The sequence below is a fragment of the Tamandua tetradactyla genome, chromosome 3, assembly GCF_023851605.1.
Source record: "Tamandua tetradactyla isolate mTamTet1 chromosome 3, mTamTet1.pri, whole genome shotgun sequence".
In the NCBI taxonomy this organism is placed as follows: domain Eukaryota; kingdom Metazoa; phylum Chordata; class Mammalia; order Pilosa; family Myrmecophagidae; genus Tamandua; species Tamandua tetradactyla.
This window is the reverse complement of record NC_135329.1, coordinates 26,106,603-26,132,586: the sequence shown is the minus strand read 5'-3', so window position 1 is coordinate 26,132,586 and position 25,984 is coordinate 26,106,603. Positions and strand designations below refer to the sequence as shown.

Below are 25,984 nucleotides of genomic sequence, written 5' to 3'. Positions count from 1 at the left end.
GACCAATTCCTGAGACACGGGGGTGTCAGAGGGAGAAAGAGTTTATTGCTGGGGCAAGGAGAAGATTGGACAGCCACTGGCCTAAAATTCTGTCTCCCAGAACTCCAGTAACTCTGATAGTTTTATAGTTCCAAAGGTTTTAGGGTAATGAGCACAAGGACTCCAGATACGAGGTTAGAGATGATCTAATTGAACATGACAAATTGATTACACGCTTAGCCCCAGCACATTATATAAGAAAATGGCAGCCTTAATATGGCAATAGGTGTGATTTTTTAGTAAATCACATCTTTAGTACATAAAGATGTATGTACTATAATGCTTTATAGTATTATAAAAACGTACATGTTATAACTATATGTATAGTGTAGTTATAATACTATACATCCATAAGTTAATGTTTAATCTACTGCACATGACAGGCAGGCCAATTTTGGTTAGATACAGCTTCCTCTAGCATGATAATTTTGGAATTGGGTGGATTCGTTTTGGACTAACTGAAGGCCTTTCATTAATAAACGTTAGAGTGGTCATAAGACTCTAAGGCTGAAAAACAGGATAAAGGTGTACACGTGGGGACCAGCCACTAGGTCTGTCCAATCACAAGGACAAGACTAGAGAGCTATACGATCATTATCAAAGATCAAAGCTGCTGGATCACAGTCTGGCAATTTCAGGTATTCTCCTCTGGCTATTCTAATATATTAAAAAATAAAAAGAAATATCTATACAATGATTCAGTAATCATACTCATTTCTTAAATCCTAACTTCTCAGTTACAGATCAACTCTATCTATAGGTCATATGTCATTGTCCTGACCATGGAATGGCTTCCCAGGGGTGGTATGCCCAACAACGGCCTAATGATCAGTGCCCATGGGAGGGTTCTATGGTAATAACCAAGGCTCCCTAGGCCTCCCCAAGCCTTCCTCGGACCTGAGGGCGGACAGGTACGGTGATTGACAGTTGCCACAGAGGGACTAAACCAGGTTGTTTCAATAGTATTCCAGAGCAGACCTGTACCGATTTGCAAGAGCCAATGGTTAAATTTCCAGGAATCCCACGAGCTAGTTGTTAATTCATTGGTGGTTTGAAATTGGCCACAGGGGGAAAAATTCATCCTCAGATATAGGCAAATGTTCCAGCTAGAATGGACCACTTTCTTATTATCCATCTGCCACAAATGCCTGCTTTAAAATCACTGCTCATGTTGAGCCATATCCTCAGCCTTTCCAAACTTGAATGCCCATCTCTGTGAAATTCACCTTCTTCCCCGAGACTCCCCAATCCATCAATTTGAATAACCACTGCTTCTCTAAGCTGCTATAACTCAAATTGTACTTCTCTGTGATTCTTCTTACATTCAATCCCCTGCTATAATTACTTAAGTTTCGTGTCTCAGGGTCCTTTAATTAATTATAAACATCTCCTAGGCAGGGTCTGTGTCCACTTCTGCTCTGGATACTAGGGATCCTAGGGATACTGAGATACCTGTACTCAGTCAGGTACCTAATGACTGTATGATGACTGAATACATAACATTTATTTCCAAAGGTGTGTCAACAACACAGTTTTCTCTCCCCTTCATGTATTTACAACTCTAGACCTGCTAACTCATGAGTTCCCCAACTGATCTGAGTCCTAAATATTGAATCAGCAACTACAGGATTTCCAGGTAGGGAAGGCTGTTAATGACACGCATCTGATGTGTGGTATAGATTACTCACACTACATCCAAATGACTGCAAGGGCATTCAACCACAGGGCTTCAACTTTGATCTGGTAAGAGCAGACTCATACTTCAAATTGTACTTAACCTCCTGCTAAAACTGATCTCCCTTTAATACTTTGGGGAAAATGACTCTGAGAGTAAGGGGAAATCTCGTAACTGGAAACCAGATGAAAAAGATCACAAGTTCAGTCTCAAGTGGAGAAAATTAGTTCGTCATGATATGGACCACTTAATCAGGCTGGAAAGTATGTAAAAGCCATCAAGAAGTTAGAAGGAAAACTATCAGGTTACACTGGCACATCAAGAAAAAAAATCATGGGGTAATAGGGTTTCTGGCACCAAAGCTTTTTCTGTACAGAAAAATCACTGGCATACCAACTTTAGATCTTAAAATTTTTTGGTCATTGAATGTGTTCTTACTGGCACTGCTTAATTAATTTGCAGAAATTTTAAAATAGAGAAACTTCTTTATAATCTGAGACTCTGGCAGGTAGTAGAAATTTTCTCTATTTTACAGATGGAAAAGCTAAGCTAAAGAGAGTCAAACTACTTGATTATGTCTAAACAAGAGATTAAAATATAAACTCAGCTCCCTAATCCAGGTATAAATGCTTCTCTATTGGTTTCATTCCATCCGTTATTCCCCAAACACTGAACAAGTGACCTTTAAGGGACTGATAATACCTTAATCCAAATGCACAGTGCTAAAAAACTAGGAAAGAATTCTCAGAACTTAGGCAGACAAAAGAACATGGTATGGTGACTGTTTCAACAAGTAAACAAATTCTCTAATCTTCCCAAAGTATAAAACTCTGTCACTCAAGGCTGCTGATAAATGCAAGACATTCATTGTGGCCAAACACGTTTCATTTTAGATACCATTTGTATTTCCTCCATCTGTCATTTCTTGATAATAGTCATAGGAGCGCAGAGATGTTGTACTTTCCCTAAGACATTTTATAACTGTTAGCTACAGCCATCCCAACATGGAATTTTGCCCTCTGGGACCCATAAGAAATCAAACCAAAAATAATGGGGGGAATAAAGAGGAAAAAGTAAAAATCCATGTGTCCATATGTTCTCCCTAACATGCTGGAATCTGACCTTTAACAATTTTGCTTTCAGGGCAACAAATGAGGGGCTGCCTATTTTCCTGGTCTAAAATCCTCATGTCGCTGCATTGAATAAGAATGAAAATGCCACCAAAGCAGAAAGGTAATGGGGTTATGGTTTGCTTCACAGAGTGAGCTATTTGCTGCTGAAATAGATCATGTCGTCAAAATCTGAACTGAGAAAGCAAACCCATATCTAATTCAGGAAAGAAAATATAAGAGACAGATTCAAAATTTCCAAGACTCTTCATTTGGATCATAGCTCAGACATGAAAGGAATTCTTCCACAGACTCAAATCATTTCTCAATTTGCAAACTTACCAGAAGACCTCCCTGAAGTTATCAGGCAATGTGAAAACAATCTTGAGCAGCAACCCTAAAGCTGCCGGTGCTGGCTGCTGGTGCTGAAGTGGACAACTAGCCTTTCTCAAGGCATGTTAAGTTTCTCCTGAAGAAAGGATTCTGGCGTAACCTACATGCAGGCGACTCTTCGACTGAAGAAGGCAGTAGTCTTCATTAAGGCAGACTTACAGGCACCCAAGAGAATCAGTCATTCAGGATTCTGTCTTCAGTGGATACCTATTTTCAGATTCCATGTTAATCCGTGAGATGAACAGAATGGCTGGTCTAGGGCTACAGGTCACAAGTGTTTATGAATTCATGAGCCTGGAAAAGATGTATTTGTGGTGCTCTCTTAGACCAAAGAGAAGGAAGCCAGCCCTTATGAAGCCCTACACACACTTTCTATGTGCTTTCTACACATTCCTTACCTTATATAACCCTCATAGTCACCCTGCGAGCCACTCAATACAGTGGGTGTTCAGTGAGTGTTTACTTCCTTAGAGCAGTAAGTCAGGCACAAGCACACAGCCGGTGGGTGAAAGAACAACTCACACCCAAATCCGCCTCACTCAAGACATTCGTGTTAATTAATTGTGTGTAAAATGATTAATTTAATCATTAATTAATTTAGCTAATTAATACCTCTTAGCATCCCAGACAGTTCTGAGCCAAAAGCACAAGACCACAAAGCCCCGGGCATTTAAACATTTTCAAATCCTTGCAAGACCAGGCCATTTACCAGACCAGCAACCTACAAAGCTCTCTGAAATCGGAAATATACTGGAATCTAGTCTGGACCTTTGAGAACAGGTTCAGAGACAATTAATATTAACCACTTAGTAATCGACTCTGCTCTGCAAACAAGGGCACCTGATTGCTATTAGGCAGGCTACCGCCTGGTAAACCTTCAGATAATGATTGTGTACTGCCCACTGGTACCAGGAAGTGTGCTAATCTTATTCCCACCTTCTCACTTGGCTTGGAGCCATATTTGACTTCACAATGGCAGAGAAATCATAGGTTGTAAATTCAAACTTCTAAAACTTCCACCTATCCCAGCCACAAGAAGCTACTCTCCTAAACCTCACTCTGCAGTAAATGGCACCTGCCTCTACCTTGACAATTCTGGTTTCAAGCATTAGCTTGGCCACGAGATGCTAGAGTCTGCAAGACAAAAGTAATAACAGAGTTCTGATGTTAGCTAAGTATGTGGCAATGAGCAAATCAGCCAACATCCGTGTCTCAATCTTCCTCAGGAACTCAGAATATGCTTTATTTTTTTTAAAGCATATAACAGTGGTGCTAATAAACTATAGAGGTAATTATGTTAAATGTTCTATTTCATTATGTGAAATATTTTATCTTCTGTAATATAAGACCAGGTGTTGTATTGCCACGGGACCACCCATTACCTTATCAAAATAAGAAAATTACATCACACTTTATTGTCCTCAATAGATAGAGGAGTCAAAGCCTGAGACTAATGGTTTATCCACCATGAAATACCTATTTAGAACCTTAAAGACCAAAAAATTAAAATTAATCAGATGTGATTCTACGCATTTTTAAATTCAGGATTATTAGTATGCAAGACTAGCATAGGCATGAAAATTCCATTTTGCCATTAACTGAAGCAAAATCTTGGATTTAGTTTTTGATTATAAACAAAGAAATGGAGTGTGTCATAAGTAATTATATGCATGGTAGAAAGCAAAGTGTGCTAAATTAGACATAGCATTAAGAATACAGGAACATATAAAGTTAATTTTGTTAGAATTAGAGGGAGCAGATAGTGTGAAGACCTCTTTGCCAAACTCAGCCAAGAAATCCTGTATGATTTGGGGCAAACAATCAAAATTGCTGTTTCAGTTGCTGGTTCTCTAAAGCAGATGTAACAACAGTTGCTTCCTTTTAAATCACAAGAATTACATGAATAATGATTGGGCTGCTAAATTCAATTTATTTGTTTGAATTAGTAATCCATTCACATTGTAAAAACCCTAAAAGGTACAAAATCTCCTCAATGAAAACTCTCTGACATCCAGCCACCCAGTCTTCTTCTGAGAAGCAATCAATGAACAATTTCTCATGTATACTTTCAGAAATGGTCTACCATTTACAAGTATACATAAAAACACACTTTCTGTTTTTTAGTCTGTTGTACTTGCTGCTTAGAATTTTGCCTGAGGATAATGGATACTCTATAACTATTTGTTGAATGAATTATATTAATACTATATACATTTTTTGCATCTTACTATTTTACTCAAATATACATTTTGAATGTGTCAATATAGAGAGCTGTTTCATTTTTTCTTTCTTAAATTTTTATTTAATATAGATATAGAAAAGTGCACATACCGTATAGTACATCTCAATGAATTTCCAGACTGAATACACCCACATAAACCAGAACAAACATCACTCATAACCTAAAAATCCCCTCACTATCCTTTCTCCAGCATAGCCACTACCACCCACACCTGCTGCCATTACAGGTAACCACCATCCAACTTCTAAGAACACAGATTAATGTCACCTGTGTTTGCATTTCTATGAATGGAATAATACACTATGTATGCTTTTGGGTTTGCCTTATTTCATTTAACCTTATGTTTTTGAGATTTAGCCATATGTTGCATTTATTTGTAAATTGTTCACTCTTTGATTGTGTGAAGATATCACAATTTATTTATCTATGCCACAAGTGATCAGCATGTGGGTGGTCCAGTTTGGGCAGCTTCAAATAGTGTGCTATCAATATTCTTGCACCAGTCTTTTTTGTGGATATGTATTTCATTTTCCTAGGAGTAGAACTGCTGTCACAGGGCAGGTTTCTGTTTAACTGCTAAACAGCGTTCCAAGGTGGCTGCACCAATTTATACTCCCACCTGTAGTGCATAAGACTTATCACTGCCCCTCATCCTTGGCTACAGTTGATGTTTTGGTTTGGCAATGCTGCCGGAGATGCAATATACCAGAAATGTGTTGGCTTTTATAAAGGGAATTCATTAATTCCTTTTATTAGTTCAAAAATTACAAGTTTACAGTCCTAAGGTCATAAAAATGTCCAAACTAAGACATTCAGAGAATTATACCTTGACTCAAGAAAGGCTGATCTGGGAAGACACATGGCTGGCATCTTCAGGTCATTTGGCTTCTCATTTCAAACAGCTTACCCAGGGGTGTTTTCTCTTTGCAACTCCAAACGTCTGGGTTTCTATTGACTCTGAAGCTTTTTCCAAAATGGTTCCCTCTTAAAGGACTCTAGTAAGCAACCCCACCTTGAATGAGTGGAGACACATCTCCATGGAAACCATCTAATCAAAAGGTCCTGCCATAATTGGGTGGGTCACATCTCCATGGAAACAACTGAATCAAAAGGATCCCACCCACCAATATTGAATCAGTATTAAAGAACATGGCTTTTCTGGGGTATACAACAGATTCAAACTGGCACAGCTGGTATCTCTGTCTTTTTCAATTTAGCTCTTGTGGTGGGGTTATAGTGGTGTGGTATTGTGTTTACATTTCCTTGATGATGAATAAAGATCAACATCCTTTCATATGCTTTTCAGAATATGGATATTATCTTTTGTGAAGTTTCTATTCCAGTCTTCTGCCGGTTTTTTTGTTGTTGTTAGGTTACAGGTTTCTCTTCACTGATTTGTAGACTTTTATATATTCTCAACATGAATAAGACGTAGATTGGCAACATCTTCTTCCTCCTTTGGGTTGCCACTTTAAACTTTTAAGGGTTTCTTTTGGCAAATATACAGTCTTCATATTAATAGGACCCAGTACTTTGTTTCTTTATTTTAAAGTTAATTGTATTCTGTCCCTCTAAAAAATCTTTGCCTAGTCCAAGGTCATGAAAATGTTCTCATGCTTTTCTAAAAGCTTTCACTGTTTTACCTTCCATATTATCTGGAATCACCTTTAAAGGGAGAAAAGTTGGAGTGTGGATAAATTTTTCAACATGGAGAAAACCAATTGAACCAGCACTACTTACTGAAAAGACCATTCTTTAATTACTGTACTGCAGTGTCATCTCTGTCATACTGTTTGTCTATCACTGGATTTAATTCTTTTAGTAGCTGTATAAGATTCCACTCTATGTTTATACCATTATTTATATAACTCATCCTCAACTGATTGACATTTAAGTTATTTTGATGTTTTTACTCCAAATAATGGTGTAATAAATAGCCCTATGCATATATTGCTCCCCACATGGATGAGTATCTCTGCAGGATATATTTGATAGAGGCTGTACCCATTTTAATAAGATTTTTTAAACTGCAGCAAATTCCACATTATCATTACAAAATAGAGCACATCATAATTTCAATTATACTAAAATGCCCAACATTTTTTAACATTAGGATCTCTTTAAAAACCAATAAATATATAACTATTCTGCTAATATCAATCAATTGAGGAAATATATAGGCATATTAGTTCAAAGAATCTGCAAGATGGAAACTAGCAACTAAAACAAATCATGCTGTCATGTTCTGATTGATAGACACATCTTCCTTCTCTGCTTAACATGGTAAACAGCAATACCATTGTGGTAGTTAGATTCAGTAGTCAACTTGGCCAGGTGAAGGCACCTAGTTCTGTTGCTGTGGACATAAGCCAATGGTATTGAAGCTCATCTGTTGCTTATTACATCTGCAGTCGGCTAGGAGGCGTGCTGGTTGCAATGAATGACATTTGACTTAATTGGCTGGTGCTTAAATGAGAGAGCGTAACGTAGCACAGCCTACGCAGCTCGGCATACCTCATCTCAGCACTCGCAGCTCAGCCCAGGTCTTCGGAGGTGCAGAAAGGAATCACCCCGGGGAAAGTTGTTGGAACCCAAAGGCCTGGGGAGAAGGCCAGCAGAGACCATCCTGTGCCTTCCCACGTGAGAAAGAACCTCAGTGGAAAGTTAGCTGCCTTTCCTCCGAAGAACTAACAAAATAAATCCCCTTTTATTAAAAGCCAGTCCATCTCTGGTGTGTTGCATTCTGGTAGCTAGCAAACTACAACAACCATCTTGCTATTTAGTCCTGTTTTAAGAAAGCTCCAAGCTTAGCAGGAGTGCCTCCAATTCCAGAGAGATAATGCTCCTGTTCCAGGACAAGTTGGCACCAGAAGAAGGACAGTGGCCATTTCTGCATGGAATGAGGCTGCACATCCTCATTCTCATCAGGGAGAAGAGGACAGAGAGGAGCTGAATCTACTGCGAGAACAAGGAGGCTCACTCAATTTTTTCCTAAGGTAAGCCTCAGAATATAGCATCAGAACTTTGTTTAAAATACAGTTCTACTTCACCTACCAATGAGACCAAAGGAAAAAAGGTTTATTTGTAGCACATAATATAACTCAATCTGTATGGACAGATCATTTAAACAACCCAAACACATGGAGCCCAGAATGGGAATGAGGGCTTGTAATTCTGTATAGCTTAATGTAATGCCTGGATACATCCGACAGTATGTGGAGCAGATAATTAACAAGTAATGGCAAAGTCACTTAAGGGAAGGGAAGGGAGAAGAAAATATGGAACTATTAGGCTTTACCACTGGGAAACCCCCAGTTCTGTCTCAAATATTAGGGACTCCCAAGCCAATAGACCAAGCCCTTGATCTTGAGGTTTGCTCTTGTGAAGCTTATTTATTCACCAGCAGAGAAGTTAAGCCTACCCATGGTTATGCCTAGAGTTACTTCCAGAGGACCTCTTTTGTTGCTCAGATGTGGCCTCTTTCTCTCTAAGTACAACTCTGCAAGTAAAATTATTACCCTCTCCCCTACATAGTCATGACATCCAGGGGTGGAAGTCTCCCTGGCAGTGTGGGATATGACTTCCAGGAATGAGCCTGAGCCTGACCCTCGCATTATGGGATCGACAATGCCTGCCTGACCAAATGGTTTTTAGTAACAAAATAAGGTATCAGTTTCTGAGAGGGTTTAAATAGAGTCAAGAGGCTTCTCTGGAGGTCACTCTTAAACATAAGCTTTAGCTAAATATTCCATTTACCCATGGTGTATCAACACCCAAATAAAACATTCTTGCCAACCCTAAAGAACACCTAGGTCTCTGTCTGAGGTTCTACAAAAGTTTCATGCACTATATGATTACTTTCCAGAAATCTACAACCTCCACATAGGTTTCTAGGCTAGACAAATTCTGAAATGCAGAGGGGCCAACCTCTCCAAAACATCAACTAGTTCCAGCCCTGTATCCCATATTATCAACAGCCCTTTCTAGCATGAAAAAGTTAGAATGAGCATAGTTCAAATACCCCTAAAGATTGGGAGAAAAAGCGAAAGAGAAGGAAGAGTTATAACAGAGAAGACGGAATTTAACAAATGAGTATGAGTATAATATTATATTGATATTTCTTTTAATCTCCAGTGTTTTGGATCAGCTAGAAGGAAAAACCTAAAATTATGGAACTATAACCCATATCAGACTCTGAAATCTGTTCTATAACTATTTATTACAATGTACTTCGAAACTTATCTCTTTTTTGTATATATGCTATCTTTCACAGTTTTCAATATTAAAAAAAATACAGTTCTAAAAAAATTCAAACATACTCTCACTTCTGGGTCAATATCATAATCCTCCATTATCAATACACGGCCCTTCCTTTACCGCTCAACACTCTGCAAACACAACTGACATTAGTTCTCAGACATGCCTGCAATGTGATGGAAATGCCATGTCACCTCTTAATTTTGTAGCTGACATCACATCACCCACAGCGCTGGGGACCCAAGATCACTGGGCCCCACAGCAGGCCTGAAACCAGGTGTGAAGTCAGTGGTCAAACCGTGGAACCCACAATGTAACTTCCACTTTGCAGGCTCTCACCTCTCAAATGCACGCCCTTCCCAGAACTCTTGAAAAAGGGAAGATGTTGTAATAATATCTGGCTCTTATTTGTAACAAAATCTCAACCTGGAAAAATCTCAGGAAAGACACAGACATTTTTCCATTGGGATTGAGAGGGGACAACATACTCTTTAGAACCCTTAAAGAAAAAACCCTTAAAAAAAGAAACTTCCTCTCCCCAGAACAGTAAGAGAAAGAAAGAAGGTAAAAGGCAGGTTGAAACAAAAAATTTATTACAAGTTGTGTGATTTTGGATGTCACTTAATGCCTCTGGGACATTTTTTTTTTCCATCAAATGAGAGTGTCTGCCAAGAAGTGATCCTTACAGACCCCCAAAACTTAACACTTCATGATTCTATACACAAAAGGGCAAAGCTGTTAGAGTCTTATAACTTATTCTTGCTTTTTTTCGGGGGGGGGGGTGCGCGGGGAAAGGTGCGTGATTCTGGAATTGAATCCGGGTCTCCTTCATGGAAGGCAAGCATCCTACTACCTAATCACTCGTGTACCTCTGTAACTTATTCTTATAACTGGTCTCTGGAAGGAAAGACTGAGAAGGGAGAGCCTTATCACTCCAGGCCTACAGAAAGTACAGTGCATCCCAACACAAGTAACAAACCAGTCAACATGATGCATTCTTACCTTGGTTGAATCAAGAGAAAAAAACTAAAGCTATTTTTCAGGAGGGAATTAATCTCTACTGTACTTTCCTTTCCACAACTTGTTTTAAAAGACAAGAAGGCATTTCAGGGGTCAACTATTTCATCGGACATGGACAATCAGAGTTTAATCTGGTGAGGAAATGTAAGAGAAAATGGCACAATTGGAGCAAAGGTGGATAATGAATATGAAGCCTTTTGAACAACAGGGGCTTTGCAATGACACAGAACTTTGAGAAAGACAAAGCCTACTTTTGTCTTTTGCTGGGGAACTGGCTGCCAGCAATTCAGGCAATTGTTTGACTGCGCCCTGACTGATGGCCCCAGCTCTGAGGACAGGCCCAAACAACAGATGGAAAAATCAAAATAAAATTAGCATGACCTCCGGCCGCTTTCCCTTGCTCACCCATATTTCGGCTTCAAACTAATTTTCAGTCTAATCTTGAAAGCATTTTAAGCTTAAAAACCAAAACAGTGTTTCTGAGGTATGCAAGAGGTTAATTATAAATCAATGTCAATAGAATTTATTATTTCCCTTAACGTTCCCAGAGAATAGGCATATTGTGCAAGGTTTTACCTAAAGTGATGGTTTTTTCCTTCCTACCTGATGAGGGAGAAAAACTAATTTTCCATTGCTGAATTGTTTAGGGGAAAGCAAACTATGAGTCTTTAACCAAGTTTCTGGGCCAAAGAGATATGGGTTAAATTCCATTACATCTCATTTCAAAAAATTGGAATATTACTGTCTTTTTCCTTTGAAAGTACCTATATGCATAAGGTTATAATTACAATGTTATTATAGTGAATACTGCTGGAAATAAGCTGGAATTTCAAAATATTTTGCTTTATGGAAAAAGTCATTGCAATGAGATGTGATTTCTTATCCCCCAAACTCAACAGTGGTGTGTTAAAATTTGGAGGAGGAAAAATAACAAATTCATTTAAGTTTTTGGCTAAGATGACAGCTAAATCACTGACATAACTACCACAAAAGCCTTCTGTAAATTTGGAGTATTTCTTGAGCAATTACTACCTCTCCTTCAAAACTCCTTACCAGTACAATAAATTCTTTTCTTTCTTTCTCTGCATTACTTATGCTCTCTTATCCTTTTTCTATAATTACTCTGTTTACAGGTAAATATTTTCTTAACTCCTTTTTGGTATTGGGAAGTAACAAATGCATTTAAATGTCTTGTCTCTTACATTGACTGCAATTTTTTTCTTTCCTGACATGTTCAACAGAGCACTAATCCAGTGATTCAGAAACTTCTAAGCTCTATTCACCATTTTGATGAAGTCTTTTCATTTCATTTAGCCAGTTCCACAATACCCCTTCTTCTACGCAACCTCCATTAATATGGGATTTTTAAAAAATGGCAGCAAATACCCATTGTTCCTTTCTTATCTAATAGTGCAACATTAATGATTTCAATTCCTCTCCCTTCCCAGAATGTTCACACAATCCTTTGCTTAAACATTTTATTGTATCTGTTTTCTCTGTTAGTAAAATGTTCCTTTTCCTATAGTTTTTCATTTCATCTCATGGGAGGTATGCATAGAGCAGTATGGGGGAATTCATCTTACATTAGGCAGGATGAGTTTAGGTAGACAATGGTTTCAGCATCATTCAATTAGCATATATTTACCGGTTGCTTGTTTGTCAGGTGCCATTCCTGGATTGGGGTAGATTGATGAAAAAGATAGTCCCCATCCTCATGACTTTAACAAACAAATAGAAAAACTACAGAGCTTGTGAAGAAAATAAAGCAAGCTAAAGGGACAGATATTAAGCATATGTACACCAGGGAAGGAGGGTGCAGGGATGGTGGTACCAGTTAGCTAGAGAGAAGGCTCTCTTTAAGGAGGTGGTATTCGACCTGAGACCTGAATAAGACAAGCGAATTGGACATTTAAGGACCTGGGGGAGAGCTTTCTACAACAGTGAATAGCAAGCAACAAGGTCCTGAGTCCAATTGAGCTTGGCAAGTTTATGAAAGAGAAATAAGGCCAGTGTGGCCAGAATGGTTAAGGAGGGAGAGAGGAGGACAGAAGAGGGAGATAGAGGGCCTGGCCTTGTAGGCCACCACCAGGAGTTTCAATGTCATTCTAACTGCAGTGGGGAAGCTTGGCCAATATTTTAGGCCAGAAAGTGACATCAAGTGTATGCCTTTAAAAAGTTCCTCTAACTACTGTTTGGGGCAAGAGTAGGGAAATGAGTCAGAACGTCAGAGCAGCAACTCTGGGAGAAGTGATGCAGGCTTGTCCTAAAATGGTAGTAACATCAGAGAAGGTAACAAATGGTTGATTTCAGGAAAAATATTTAAGTCAGATACACCAAACTTGCCGACAGATTTACAGACAGGATGGACTGAAACTGCTTAGGTTTTTGCCTAAGCTAATGGACAGATATGATGGGACTAGGGAGAGCGCAGGTGTGGATTTGGAGGGGATCAAGACAGAGAACTTCATCAGTAAATGCACTGTGTTCTCCCTGCTTCACTGACCAGCCACTCAGCAATCCCTTTCCTCAGGCCTCTCTATTCCCTGAATCACAATAATATTGAAATCAGGCCAATTAACACCCTCCAATGACCTCTAAGTGTTCAAGTGAAAGGAAGAATTGCACATCTCACACTTTAAATCAGAAGCTAGAAATAATTAAGCTCAGTGAGGAGAGCATGTAGGAATCTCAGAAAGGCCAAAAGCTAGGCTCTTGTACCAAACTGTTAGCCAAGTTGTGAATGCAAAGGAAAAGTTCTTGAAGGAAATTAAAAACGCCACTCCAGTGAACACACCATGATAAGAAAGTGAAACAGCCTTATTGCTGATTTGGAGAAAGTTTTAGTGAACTGAATAGAAGATCAAACAGCCACAACATTCCCTTTAGCCAAAGACTAAATCAGAGGAATGGCCCAACTCTCTTCAGTTCTATGAAGGCGGACAGTGGTGAGGAAGCTGCAGAAGAAAAGACTGAGGCTAGCAAAGGTTGGTTCACGAGGTTTAAGGAAAGAAACCATCTCCATAATATCAAACTGTAAGGTGAAGCAGCAAGTGCTGATAAAGAAGCTGCAAATAAATAAAGTTATCCAGACAATCTAGCTAAAAGAATTGACAAAGGTGGCTATACTCAACAACAGACACTCTCAATGTAGACACAAATGGCCTTATATTGGAAGAAGATGTCATCTAGGACTTTCATAGCTAGAGAGAAGTCAATGCCTGGATTTAAATCTTCAAAGGACAAACTGACTCTCTAGCTAGGGGTTAATGTAGCTGGTGACTTTAAGTTGAAGCCAATGATCATTTACCATTCTGAAAATCCTAGGGCCCTTAAGAACTATGTTAAATCTACTTACCTGTACTCTCTAAATGGAACAACAAAGTCTAGTTGACAGCATATCTGCTTACAACGTGGTTTAATGAATATTTTAAGTCCACTGTTGAGTCCTACTGCTCAGAAAAAACAAAGATTCCTTTCATAACATTACTTCTCCTTGACGGTGCACCTGTTCATCCAAGACCTCTGATGGAAGGTACAAAATAAGATTAGTGTTGTTTTCAATACTGCTAACACATCCATTCTGCAGACCATGGATCAAAGATTCATTTCAACTTTCAAGTCATATCTATTGAAGAAATACATTTCATAAAGTTATAACTGCCATAGATTGTGATTCCTCTGATAGATCTGAGAAAAGTCAAGTGAAAACCAGTCAACTGACAATGGATTTGTCATTAAGAATATTCATAATTCATGGGAGGAGGTCAAAATATCAACATTAACAGGAGTTTAGAAGAAGTTGATTTCAACTGTCATGGAAGATTTTGAGGGGTTCAAGATTTTGGTGGATGAAGTAACTGCAGATGTGGTAGAAACAGCATGAGAAATAGAATTAAAAGAGGAGGCTGAAAATGTGACTAAATTGCTGTAATCTCATGATGAAACTTGAACGGATGATGAAGTTGCTTCTTAGGGATAAGCAAAGAAAGCAGTTCTTGAGATGGAATCTACTCCTGGTGAAGATGATATGAACATTGTTGAAATGATAACAAATGATTTAAAAATATTATATAAACTTAGTTGATAAAGCAGCAGCAGGGTTTAAGAGGATTGACTCCAATTTTGAATGAAGCTCTATTGTGGATAAAATGCTATCAGACAGCATTGCATGCTACGGAGAAATCTTTTGTGAAAGTAAGAGTCAGCCAATTTGGCAAAACCTTCAGCAACCACCACCCTGATCAGTCACCATCAACAGTGAGGCAAGACCTTCTGTTGAAAAAAAGATTACAACTCACTGAAGGCTCAGATGACAGCATCTTTTAGCAATGAAGTATTTTTAAATAAAGGTTTGTACATTTTTAAAAACTTACTGCAACTGCACACTCAATAGGCTACAATATAATGTAAATATAACTTTTATATGCACTGGGAAACCAAAAAATTACTTTATTACAATATTCACTTTACTGCAGTGGTCTGGAACTGAAACCGCAGTATCTCTGAGGTGTGCCCATATGCTGCCATTTTATAGTCGCCTTCTTTGTGTAGCAAATGATGCTGGTTCTTCTTTAATGGTAAAGGCTTTTTTTGTTTGTTTGTTTTTTGAGGGCTCGGCCTATTGCTTTGGTTGTCCCCAATGCTTGTGAAAGTATCAGGAGTTCTCCACATGGGGAAGTTGAATTTCCTCCTCTTTCTCGCCATTCCACCACAGGGACTTTGCAAATACTTTTCTATTCACTGTTCAAATCACTCTGGGATTTATTAGGGCATTACTCTGGACAAACTTACAAAACCTTATGTCCTATTCAAGGTTCCATGTACTTATGGTGTTCAATCAAACTGTCCACATAAGTTATATAAGGAAATGCACTAGTCAAAATATAAATTTTGTACCAAATAAACAGTTTTTGCTTTTGGTAAAGCAAAAAAAATGGTTAAGGTTTAAGTGATTATTTTTCAATAACTTTTCTAAGTAACAACAAAAAAAAGCCAACATAAAGAAAATTCTAAAAAAAAAAAAAAAAAGTAAGATACATGGCAAACGGGTATGGGCAAAAGCCTGAAGTTGCTACACAATGGTACCCGGACATGACAAAAATCAAGGTGATTGATAAATAACCTAAGTTTGGAAACACATATGGAGTAAAAGGTTTTAGCCTAGGAGTGAGATTGCAGGACCTTGGATGAAAAATTTATCCTTTATGAATCTCAATTTTCTTTTTTTTTTTTTTTTTTTTTTATTAATTAAAAAAAGAATTAACAAAACAATTAGAAATCATTCCAATCTACATGTACAATCAGTAATTCTTAATAACATCACATAGTTGCATATTCATCATTTCTTAGTACATTTGCATCAATTTAGAAAAAGAAATAAAAAGACAACAGAATAAGAATTAAAACAATAATAGAAAGAAAAAAAACAAAAAAAAACAAAAACAAAAAACCTATACCTCACATGCAGCTTCATTCAGTGTTTTAACATAATTGCATTACAATTGGGTAGTATTGTGCTGTCCATTTCTGAGTTTTTATATCCAGTCCCGTTGTACAGTCTGTATCCCTTCATCTCCAATTATCCCTTCTCTTTTTTTTTTTTTTTTTTAATTAACGGAAAAAAAGAAATTAACCCAACATTTAGAGATCATACCATTCTACACATGCAATCATTAATTCTTAACATCATCACATAGATGCATGATCATCATTTCTTAGTACATTTGCATTGGTTTAGAAGAACTAGCAACATAACCGAAAAAGATATAGAATGTTAATATAGAGAAAAAAATAAAAGTAATAATAGTAAAATCAAAACAAAACAAAACAAAAACCTATAGCTCAGATGCAGCTTCATTCAGTGTTTTAACATGATTACTTTACAATTAGGTATTATTGTGCTGTCCATTTTTGAGTTTTTGTATCTAGTCCTGTTGCACAGTCTGTATCCCTTCAGCTTCAATTACCCATTGTCTTACCCTGTTTCTAACTCCTGCTGAACTCTGTTACCAATGACATATTTCAAGTTTATTCTCGAATGTCCGTTCACATCAGTGGGACCATACAGTATTTGTCCTTTAGTTTTTGGCTGGATTCACTCAGCATAATATTCTCTAGGTCCATCCATGTTATTACATGGTTCATAAGTTTATCTTGTCTTAAAGCTGCATAATATTCCATCGTATGTATATACCAGAGTTTGTTTAGCCACTCTTCTGTTGATGGAGATTTTGGCTGTTTCCATCTCTTTGCAATTGTAAATAATGCTGCTATAAACATTGGTGTGCAAATGTCCGTTTGTGTCTTTGCCCTTAAGTCCTTTGAGTAGATACCTAGCAATGGTATTGCTGGGTCGTATGGCATGAATCTCAATTTTCTTATTGGGAAAGGGGGATACTAACATCTCGCAGCATTACTTTGATGTACATTGAAACAACATGTAAAGCAGTGGTTCTCAACCTTTTTGGTCTCAGGACTCCTTTATAGTCTTAAAAATTATGGAAGCCCCCAGATAGCTTTTGCTTATATGGGTTTTATTTCTCACTACTTAGACCCTGAGATACTTTTTAAATATTTATTTAATTAATTTAAAATTACCATAATGAACCCACTACATGTTAGCAAAAATACATCATTTTATGGAAAACAAATTACTTTTCAAACAACAATCTTTAAACATCTAAAGCCTCATATTTCCTTGTGGATTCAATCTGTTGTGATATAATATACCATGAAGCCTCTAGAAAATTCCACTGTGTACTCATGAGAGGATGAGAGTGAAAACGGGCAAATAATGTCTTAGTATTATGTGAAAAAGTTTTAATCTCATGGATGCACTCCCCGCACACACACAAAAGTATCTCCAAGACACCTACAGTCCCTGGAACACAGTCTGAGAATCACTGCTAGAACATTATCTGGCACAAGATAAATTCCTTTTTAATGCAATTTTATTGGGATATTTTTACACAGCATGCAGTCCATCCAAAGTATAAAATTCACAGCTCACAATATCATCACACAGTTCATACTTACAATCATACATACAAATCATCATCACACAGTTCACCACATATAATTTTATCATCACGTAGTTGTGAATTCATCTCCATGACATTTTTAGAACATTTGCATCACTCCAGAAAAAGAAAAAGAAAAAAACATACATACCATACCCCTTACCCTCCCTTTCACTGACCACTAGTATTGCAATCTTTCCAATCTTTTTACCCCTTATCACCCCCACTATTATCTAAATATTTTTTGTCTTTATTTTTTTTATTCATCTGTCCATACCCTGGATAAAGGGGGAGTGACAGCCACAAGGTTTTTGCAATCACATGGTCACACTGTAAAAGCTATATAGTTACACAATCATCTTTAAGAATCAAGGCTACTGGAACATAGCTCAACAGTTTCAGATACTTCCCTCTAGCCATTCCAATACATCATAAACTAAAAAGGGATATCTATATAATGCATGAAAATAACCTCCAGGATAACCTCTCAACTCTGTTTTCAAACTCTGTTTGAAATCTCTCAGCCACTGAGACTTCATTTTGTCTCACTTTTCTTTTTCCCCTTTTGGTGAAGAAGGCTTTCTCAATCCCATGATGCTGGGTCCCAATTCATCCCCAGGAGTCATGTCCCACGTTGCCAGGGAGATTTACACTTCTGGGAGTCATGTCCCACGTAGAGGGAGGGCAGTGAGTTCACCTGCTAAGGTGGCACAGAGAGAGCCCATCTGAGCAACAAAAGAGGTTCTCTGGTGGTGACTCTTAGTATAAATAGAAGTAGCCTTAGCTTCTCTTTTGCAGGAATAAGTTCATAGGGGCAAACCACAAGATCAAGGGCTCAGCCTATTGAACTGGTTGTCCCCACAGCTTGCCAGAATATCAAGAATTCACCAGGTGGAGTTTAATATTTCCTCCTTTCTCCCCAGCCCCTTAAGGGAATTTTGCAAATACTTTTTTATTCTCTGCCCAAATTACTGTGGGATGTATTGGGCATCACACTAACCTGTACAAACCAACAAGATTTCACTCTTTATTCAAGATATCATGTAATTATGATGTTCAAATAAACTGACCACACAAGTTAATTAGATAGTGGGCTACTAAAAATAGAAATTTTGTACCAAATAACCATTTCTTCTTTTGGTTTCACACAGAAGTTGAAGTTTTAAAATACAGATCATATCATCCTTTACCCTGTATACCGATTTGCCTTACTCCTATCCAGAACAGCTTTATTCATATCTCTAGTTGAAGTCTGATTACTTTTTCAACTTTTGGAACAGTTGCTCTTTGGGTTATGCTGACTTTCATAGCTTCAGAGCTCAAACTCTGAATCTCAAGTGTCACACAAATACCCAAAGTTCCAGAACATGACCAGGTTTTACATGTTATAACTCACCATCTCAGATTTTAGAAATAACAATTATAACTGAATATATGTGACTGCAGTAATAGTTTTTAATCTAGGATGCTTTACAGTAGGCTTCAACCTGATAACCCATGCTCTTGACTTCAATTCGCCAAATTTGTATATTACAGTTAGTCTATATGCATGAGACATAATAACATTTGCCTTTCTATTTCTGACATTTCATTCAACATACTATCCTCAAGGTTCATTCACCTAGTTGCATATCTCATAACTTCATTCCTTCTTGCAGCCGCTCAGTAGTCCATTGTATGTATACACCAGAGATCCCCTTCCTTTCATCAGTCGATGTACCCTTACTGTGCTACCATCAGATGGTACTGTGCTATCCATTTCTGGATCTTTATAATCAGTTCTGTTAAACATTCTGTACTCCTTCAGCATCAAATGGCCAGTCTTTACCTTCTTTTTATCTCCTGATAACCTGTGTTCTTAACTTTAACTCTCAAAGTTCACTCATTAATGTTAGTTAATATTATTGAGATGATATACTATTTGTCCCTTTGTTTCAAATATCACTCAGCATAACGTCTTCAAGATTCATCCACATTGTTACATGCTTCATGACTTTATTCTGTCTTATAGCTGCATAATATTCCGTTGTATTATATACCACAGCTTATTTAGTCACTCGTCCATCAATGGACATTTGGGTTGTTTCCACCTCTTGGCAATCGTAAATAATGCCGCTATAAACATCAGTGTGAAAATGTCCGTTTGTGTCATTGCTTTCTGAATATATACCCAGTAATGGGATTGCTAGATCATATGGCAATTCTATGCTTAGCTTCCTGAGAAACCATCAAACTGCCTTCCAGAGCAGTTGTACCACTCTACATCCCTACCAACAGTGGATAAGTGTGCCTCTTCCTCTATATTCTCTCCAGCGCTTGTTGTTTTCTGTTTTTTGGATAATGGTCATTCTAGTGGATGTCAGATGATATCTCGTGGTTTTGATTTGCATTTCCCTAACAGCCAGTGGAGTTGAACATCTTTTCACATGCTTTTAAGCCATCTGTATTTTCTCTTCTGTAGAATATCTGTTCATGTCTTTTGCCCATTTTTTAATTGAGTCGTTCGTCTTTCTGTTGTTGAGTTGTAAAATTTCTTTATATATTCTGAATATTAAAGTATTATCTGATATGTGGTTTCCAAATATTCTCTCCCATTGTGTAGGCTGCCTTTTTAATTTCCTAACAAAATTCTTTCATGCATAAGTGCTCAATTTTGAGGTGCTCCCATTTATAAGATAAATTTTTAATAAATATTAATGCCCTCCTTCTTTTATTCTTATCCTTCTTTTAATTCTTGTTAGAACATGAATTCACTAGAGCAAGGATTTCTTCAATTCATTATAATTATATATCTAGCACAGTGTCATATGCAGAGAGCTGATCAACAAGTGATATTGTTATTGCTCCTTATTTTGTTTCTATAACTAATTAGCTGTGTGATTTTTCATCCAGTGGCTTATAATATATATTCAAATTCAGAGGATCCATGCACTAGATTAGGAAAAGAAATTACATGTCTATTTTCTAGCACTTAGCATTTATTTCATTTATCATCAAAGGCAATAAACCAGAAATCATACCTGTTATAATATCACCAATAGGTATTCCAAATATTTTCAAAACATACATTATAGTTAATGCAGATATCTTGAAAGATCATTTATGTCACTCGCTAATTCAAAATTATGGTCGTTATTAGATCTGTCACTAGATTTTGTTATTTAATGCATTAATAAGGAAGCAACGTTTACATGACATCAAAACTTTTGAAAAATATTGTGATAACTGTATTTCAATATAACTGGTGTCCGTTTTGATACTTTGTATTTTACTTCATGCATTTAGAAACAGTATACTAAGAATGGGATCCGCGGGTTTAACCAGATTGTCACAAGCGTTCAAGCAACCAAAAAAGGTAAGAACGCCTTATGCTAAGCAATTCACTTTAATTCTTTAGGGGCCAATTTCCTCTTCGAAATGGAGGTTCCTAATACAGCACTAAGACTAAATTTTGTGGCAACCTAATTCATGTCACAATCTACTGATTTTAAAAATGTGCGTGTCTTACATACATCTGGACAAACTAAGAAGTACTCCTTAAAATAAAGCAAATTTAGAACTAAAACCAAAAACTAACTAACTAAATAAAGGAAGTTCCTAGAGTAGTTACTCTTTGAAACTTCTGCCAGCTCTAACATCCTACCTGTAAGTTATAAAATATGGTATCCACCATGAGGAAAATTTATGAGGACAATAACATACTCGAAAGCCTTAACAAATAACTAAAAGAGTGGGGTTTCAGTCTTTATATCAACATGTGAGAATCTACAAATATAAATACTTCTAAACTAATTAAGCCTATCACAGCTAAATACTTAAAGAGCTAAGAGCGAAAGTAAATATTTCTTAACTACCTTTCATCGCATCAAATTTATCACAATCCCAACATTCAATAATGAATTATTTTACAAAGACTCCCTAATCAACAATAATCTGGGTCTGTCCTTGACATCAATGGCTTGTCTGGAAGCAAATTTAAAAATAAGTTTCAATAATGAGATCAACAATCTGGACATTTATCACTGTTTGCTGAAAATCTAAATAAACGTGCTTATACCCCACCTCCTCAGAGAGGGAGGGAAAAAAAATAGCTGTAAGGAAGAGCACTTGTTCGTAAATACTTAACACGGAGTTTCTAATGGATTAGAACATTGATGAAGGAATTGAACAATTCCTTTCACTTGATTTCACAAATGATACTCATAGGCCATTAAGGATCACTTAGAATAGAGATGTAGCCAACAGTGCTTTGTGTAAGAAAAGCCCAAGCAAATTGCATTTGAGTCCCTGTACAAAATCTAGGTTATATCACACTCAGCCAACAGTAGCACCACAATAAAAGAAGTGCTAGCTTCACTGAGTACAATTCAAAAGGTGACAAAAGCTCTACCCTCATACAGAGTAGTTCTGCAGAGGTAAACTTCTCTTATTGTACAGCTGGATCATTAAAATGCCTCAACACAGCTATCAGATGGTTTTCTTCACCCAGAAACCAAATCTGACCAGCAGACACTCAGAAGTGATAAGTTATCCAAAAAATATTCAATAACGTATAAAGTTCTAAATTATACATAAATGAGTCCGTTTATTCCATGGTTTCTTATTTTCTCAGCAGACTACCACATTTTTTCCCTTGCAAAGATAAAGACAGACTAGAGGGAAGTGAACAAAACAATACTCAAAAGGGGTTGAATGAGCCTTCAAAAGCTACCAGAAAAAAAACCAAACTGCATTTCATTCACAGTAGAATGTAGGAAATTTATTTTAAGAGAGTCATTTTAACATCACCTGCACACTATATGCCTTGCATATTTCTTGAGTGATAAGGCTATAACCTCATAACCTTATGATTTTCTAAACCCAAAGATAAGAGAATGAGTAACAAAATAAGGCATGACATAATGCACGAATTGTGAAGAGGCCTGAAGTTTTGGGAAGGTCAGGCAATTAGTAAATTTGCATGAGGCAGCGGGAACTGACCTGAGCCCTGAGAGAGAGGCTGGAGGGTGGGATGCAGAAGTGGGAGGGCACTTTGAGCAGGGGACAAGCAGGACAGGAGTAAAGTCCCAAAGGAGGGACTCTCCAGTGGTATTTTCTTACACAAGAGTAAGAAGACTAGATTGTCTGCATTGGAGAAGGGGCTAATGTAAGAAGCTATGGAGATAACGTTGGTGAAGATATGCTGAACCAGAGTACAGGAACCTTGAGTTTGGGCTTAGCTCAGACTTACCCTGAGGAAAATAGAAACAACATGGTGTTTTAGCAATAAACAATGGAGATTTATCTCTTCAATTAATCTGTCCTGTCAGTCCTTTCACCAAATCCAGACTGATCAGAATCTGTTGTGTCTAATGAACTGTCCCCAAATTACATCCTGAGGCAATTTTAGTACCACCTTTGCTCGGGAAATGCTATGCAAATGTTTTTCTTGACTGATGATAAATAACATGGAAAAAAGACTCCTGGCATTAAAAAAATCACATTTGGGGGATATGTTTGCATTAATTATGCCAAAGTCATAATAGTTTTAGAAACCATTTTTATCCTGTTGAGCAAAATAAGAACTGATGACTTTTTAGTAATTATTAATTGATGACTAGGCATTGCTAAATATGCTTTAATTTAGTAATTAGTGCTCAATAACACTCAAAAGAATAGAAATTGGGGCGATGCAATGGTGGCTCAGTGGCAAGAATTCTCACCTGCTGAGCTTCAATTCCCAGAACCAGCCCATGCCAAATACACACACACACACACACACACACATATAAATTGATTCCATCTATACTGGAGCATTTCATTTCCATAACCACTGGCAACTAACTGGCACCTAATTACAAGTTCTTGCATGATCAAATCACTACATGGAGATCTGAGGCCAGAGAAACAACTCTTATCCATTTCTGAGTTGCATCCAAATGATAGAGCAAGAAAAGAGGGAAAACAAGGAGCAAGAGAAGCTATATATATAAAGGAAGAATCACAATTTAAGAAGGATATAGTAAATAAGAGAGGATTTTTTTAAAAATTGACTCATGGCTATAGAGCTGAAAAGCACCTAGAGATCTGAAGAAATCTCTCAAACTGACGTAGCTGTCAGAATAACCCATGGAATAGGTTCAGGGACAGCTCCCCAGTAACCAGTGATGTGAGAAAAACCAGGGGTGGGAAAGGGAGTGAAGTAAAAGATCAAATTACAAATAGGCCAAATGAACCTGAGAGGAAGTGATAAAATTCTCAACAGGCAGACACAACTATGTTTATATGAGGGCATCATTCCCAGGTCTAATTGCTCCTACTAACAGCAGCGGCTTTCCCACAAGACCTCAAGTAGGAACCTCACTCCTTGATTTAAAAAAACAACAAAAGGAGGATCAGGGCTTTTCACCTAGGTCAACAAACCCCATATCCGTTTGTTTCTGACCCAAACCTACACAACAGTACTTGGCAACCCACCCCACCATCACATGGCTCTCTAGCACCGCTGTTAGGAAAGCTTAATGTGCCTAGCGCTGATGTGTCTGAATTTTCTTAATGAAATTTCCTCGTTTTACCCCATGAGGAAACTCAGGATTAAGAAGGCAGTTTTATACCCTCCCTATACAAGATTCTTTACGGGATGAGTGCACAAATAGCCCCAGGGACCCGCCACTCATTCCCAAGCCCTACACTTCCTGTCTCTCTCATCACCTCCAAACCACAACTTTATAGTTTTCCATTCAGTTTATAGGCTGTTCCCGAGATTCCGGTCCTCCCCACCCAGTCCCTGGAAGGCGGGGGGGGGGGGGGGGGGGGGCGGATTTCTTTTCTCAACTCCTCACCTTAGAGCTACAAGAAAGAATTCAAGAGAGGGAAGTCAGAAAGCACTGGGGAAATGAGCACCTTTCCCACTCTGCCCACCTCGGCAGATGACACACTTTTGAATGAAACCAAACGGATGGGGCGGAGGGAGGGGAGCGACTGAGCTGGGTGCCCAAAATGAGTAGCAGGCGAGCTCCCTCGGTTTATTAAGTGTCTATAATGCACAATGCTGAAAATCATCTGAACACATCCCGAAACCCAACAGCACTTTAGTCACCCGGATTCCCAAAACTTCCAAGTTACTTGCCCAGCAGTGCAGCGACTTAACAGCCTGGAGAGGGCTCCGGCCGGCACCCGCTCCCAGCAGCCGCTGCAGCGGGGAGTTCAGCCTCTGCAGCGCGGAACTGAGCCTCTGCACCCCAGAGGGCAGCAGGATCCGAACCTCGGGTCCCGGGCGGCGCAGGCAGCGAACACGGCAAGTCGCCGGAGCCCGCACGCAACTTTCCCTCCAGGCAGGGGCCAAGCCCCGGAACTTTGCAGCGGCCGCGGTCCAGAGCCGGCCGGGTCCGGGAGGGAGGGTGGGGGCGAGCACTTACCAACCCCGTATTTCTGCCTCTTGGTCGGGATCCAGCGAGCCATGGCGGCGACCTTGCCCCGCGACGGCGGCGGCTGCGGCGGCTACAGCTCCAGCAACTCGGACGCCGGACGCCACCACCCCGGGCTCCTCCGAACCCGGGGCTCTTCCGCCATGTTCCAGCAAACTTCGCCCGGGTCCCTCTGAGTGGTCTCCCCGCCGCTCTGAGCACTGCCCCCGTGGGGATAGGACTCCCTCCAGCTCCCGGCCCCGCTCCGCTCCCGAGGCACCCGCGGTCACCTGCTGGGCACGGCGGCCCCGCCGCCCTGCGCGCCCCTCCAAGGCGCCGCCCCGGCCCCTCCCGCGTGGCCGCCCCACCCCGCACCGCGCCCTCGGTGCTCCTAGCCGCAGGCGGCAGAGGGCCTCTCCCACCAGCGCCAGGATTCCCGGGCGGACTCCGGCTCGGCCTTGCACGCTTCCTGGGAGCAGTCTCCCATTGCATACTGCAGTATGGCTTTTGTTTGTTTGTTTTGTTTTCCCCCTGCCTTCCCTACCCGGATCAAACCCAAGAGGCTACATCCCGCAGGGCTGGTTCCCCCGCGTCCTGACTGCTGCGCTGGGGGCGCGGGGCACACCCAGGCGGGGCTGCCAGGAAGGGGGTGGGTGAGGAGTCGGGGGGCTGCGCTCTCTGCGCGCGCCAGAAGCCTTGGCGGGGAGGGGGCTGGAATGAGTTCAGGAGAGTTGTTGCCTCCACCCCCACCCCCCGTGGGGCACCACCAGGGCCTGGCACTCAGCAGGCTCTCAACAAATATTTGTTGAATCAATGAGCAGTTGGCTACTGGGTTCACCCCCTAG

The 25,984-nt window shown here is 39.2% G+C and overlaps 1 protein-coding gene across 3 annotated transcripts in view; it reads right to left on the bottom strand.

Annotated features, from left to right (window-relative positions):
* Positions 1-25,425, bottom strand: part of DOCK5 (dedicator of cytokinesis 5) — a 241,667-nt gene extending 216,242 nt beyond the window's left edge. The window contains exon 1 of one of the 3 annotated variants that reach the window (XM_077152826.1): positions 25,152-25,425. In XM_077152826.1, the coding sequence (XP_077008941.1) occupies positions 25,152-25,194 (43 nt within the window). In that variant the 5' untranslated portion in view covers positions 25,195-25,425. Of the gene's footprint in view, positions 1-3,165; positions 5,598-18,303; positions 22,773-25,151 lie in introns of those variants that run through there. The other 2 variants (XM_077152828.1, XM_077152827.1) reach the window with 2 other exon arrangements.
* Positions 25,426-25,984: the final 559 nt, after the last annotated feature.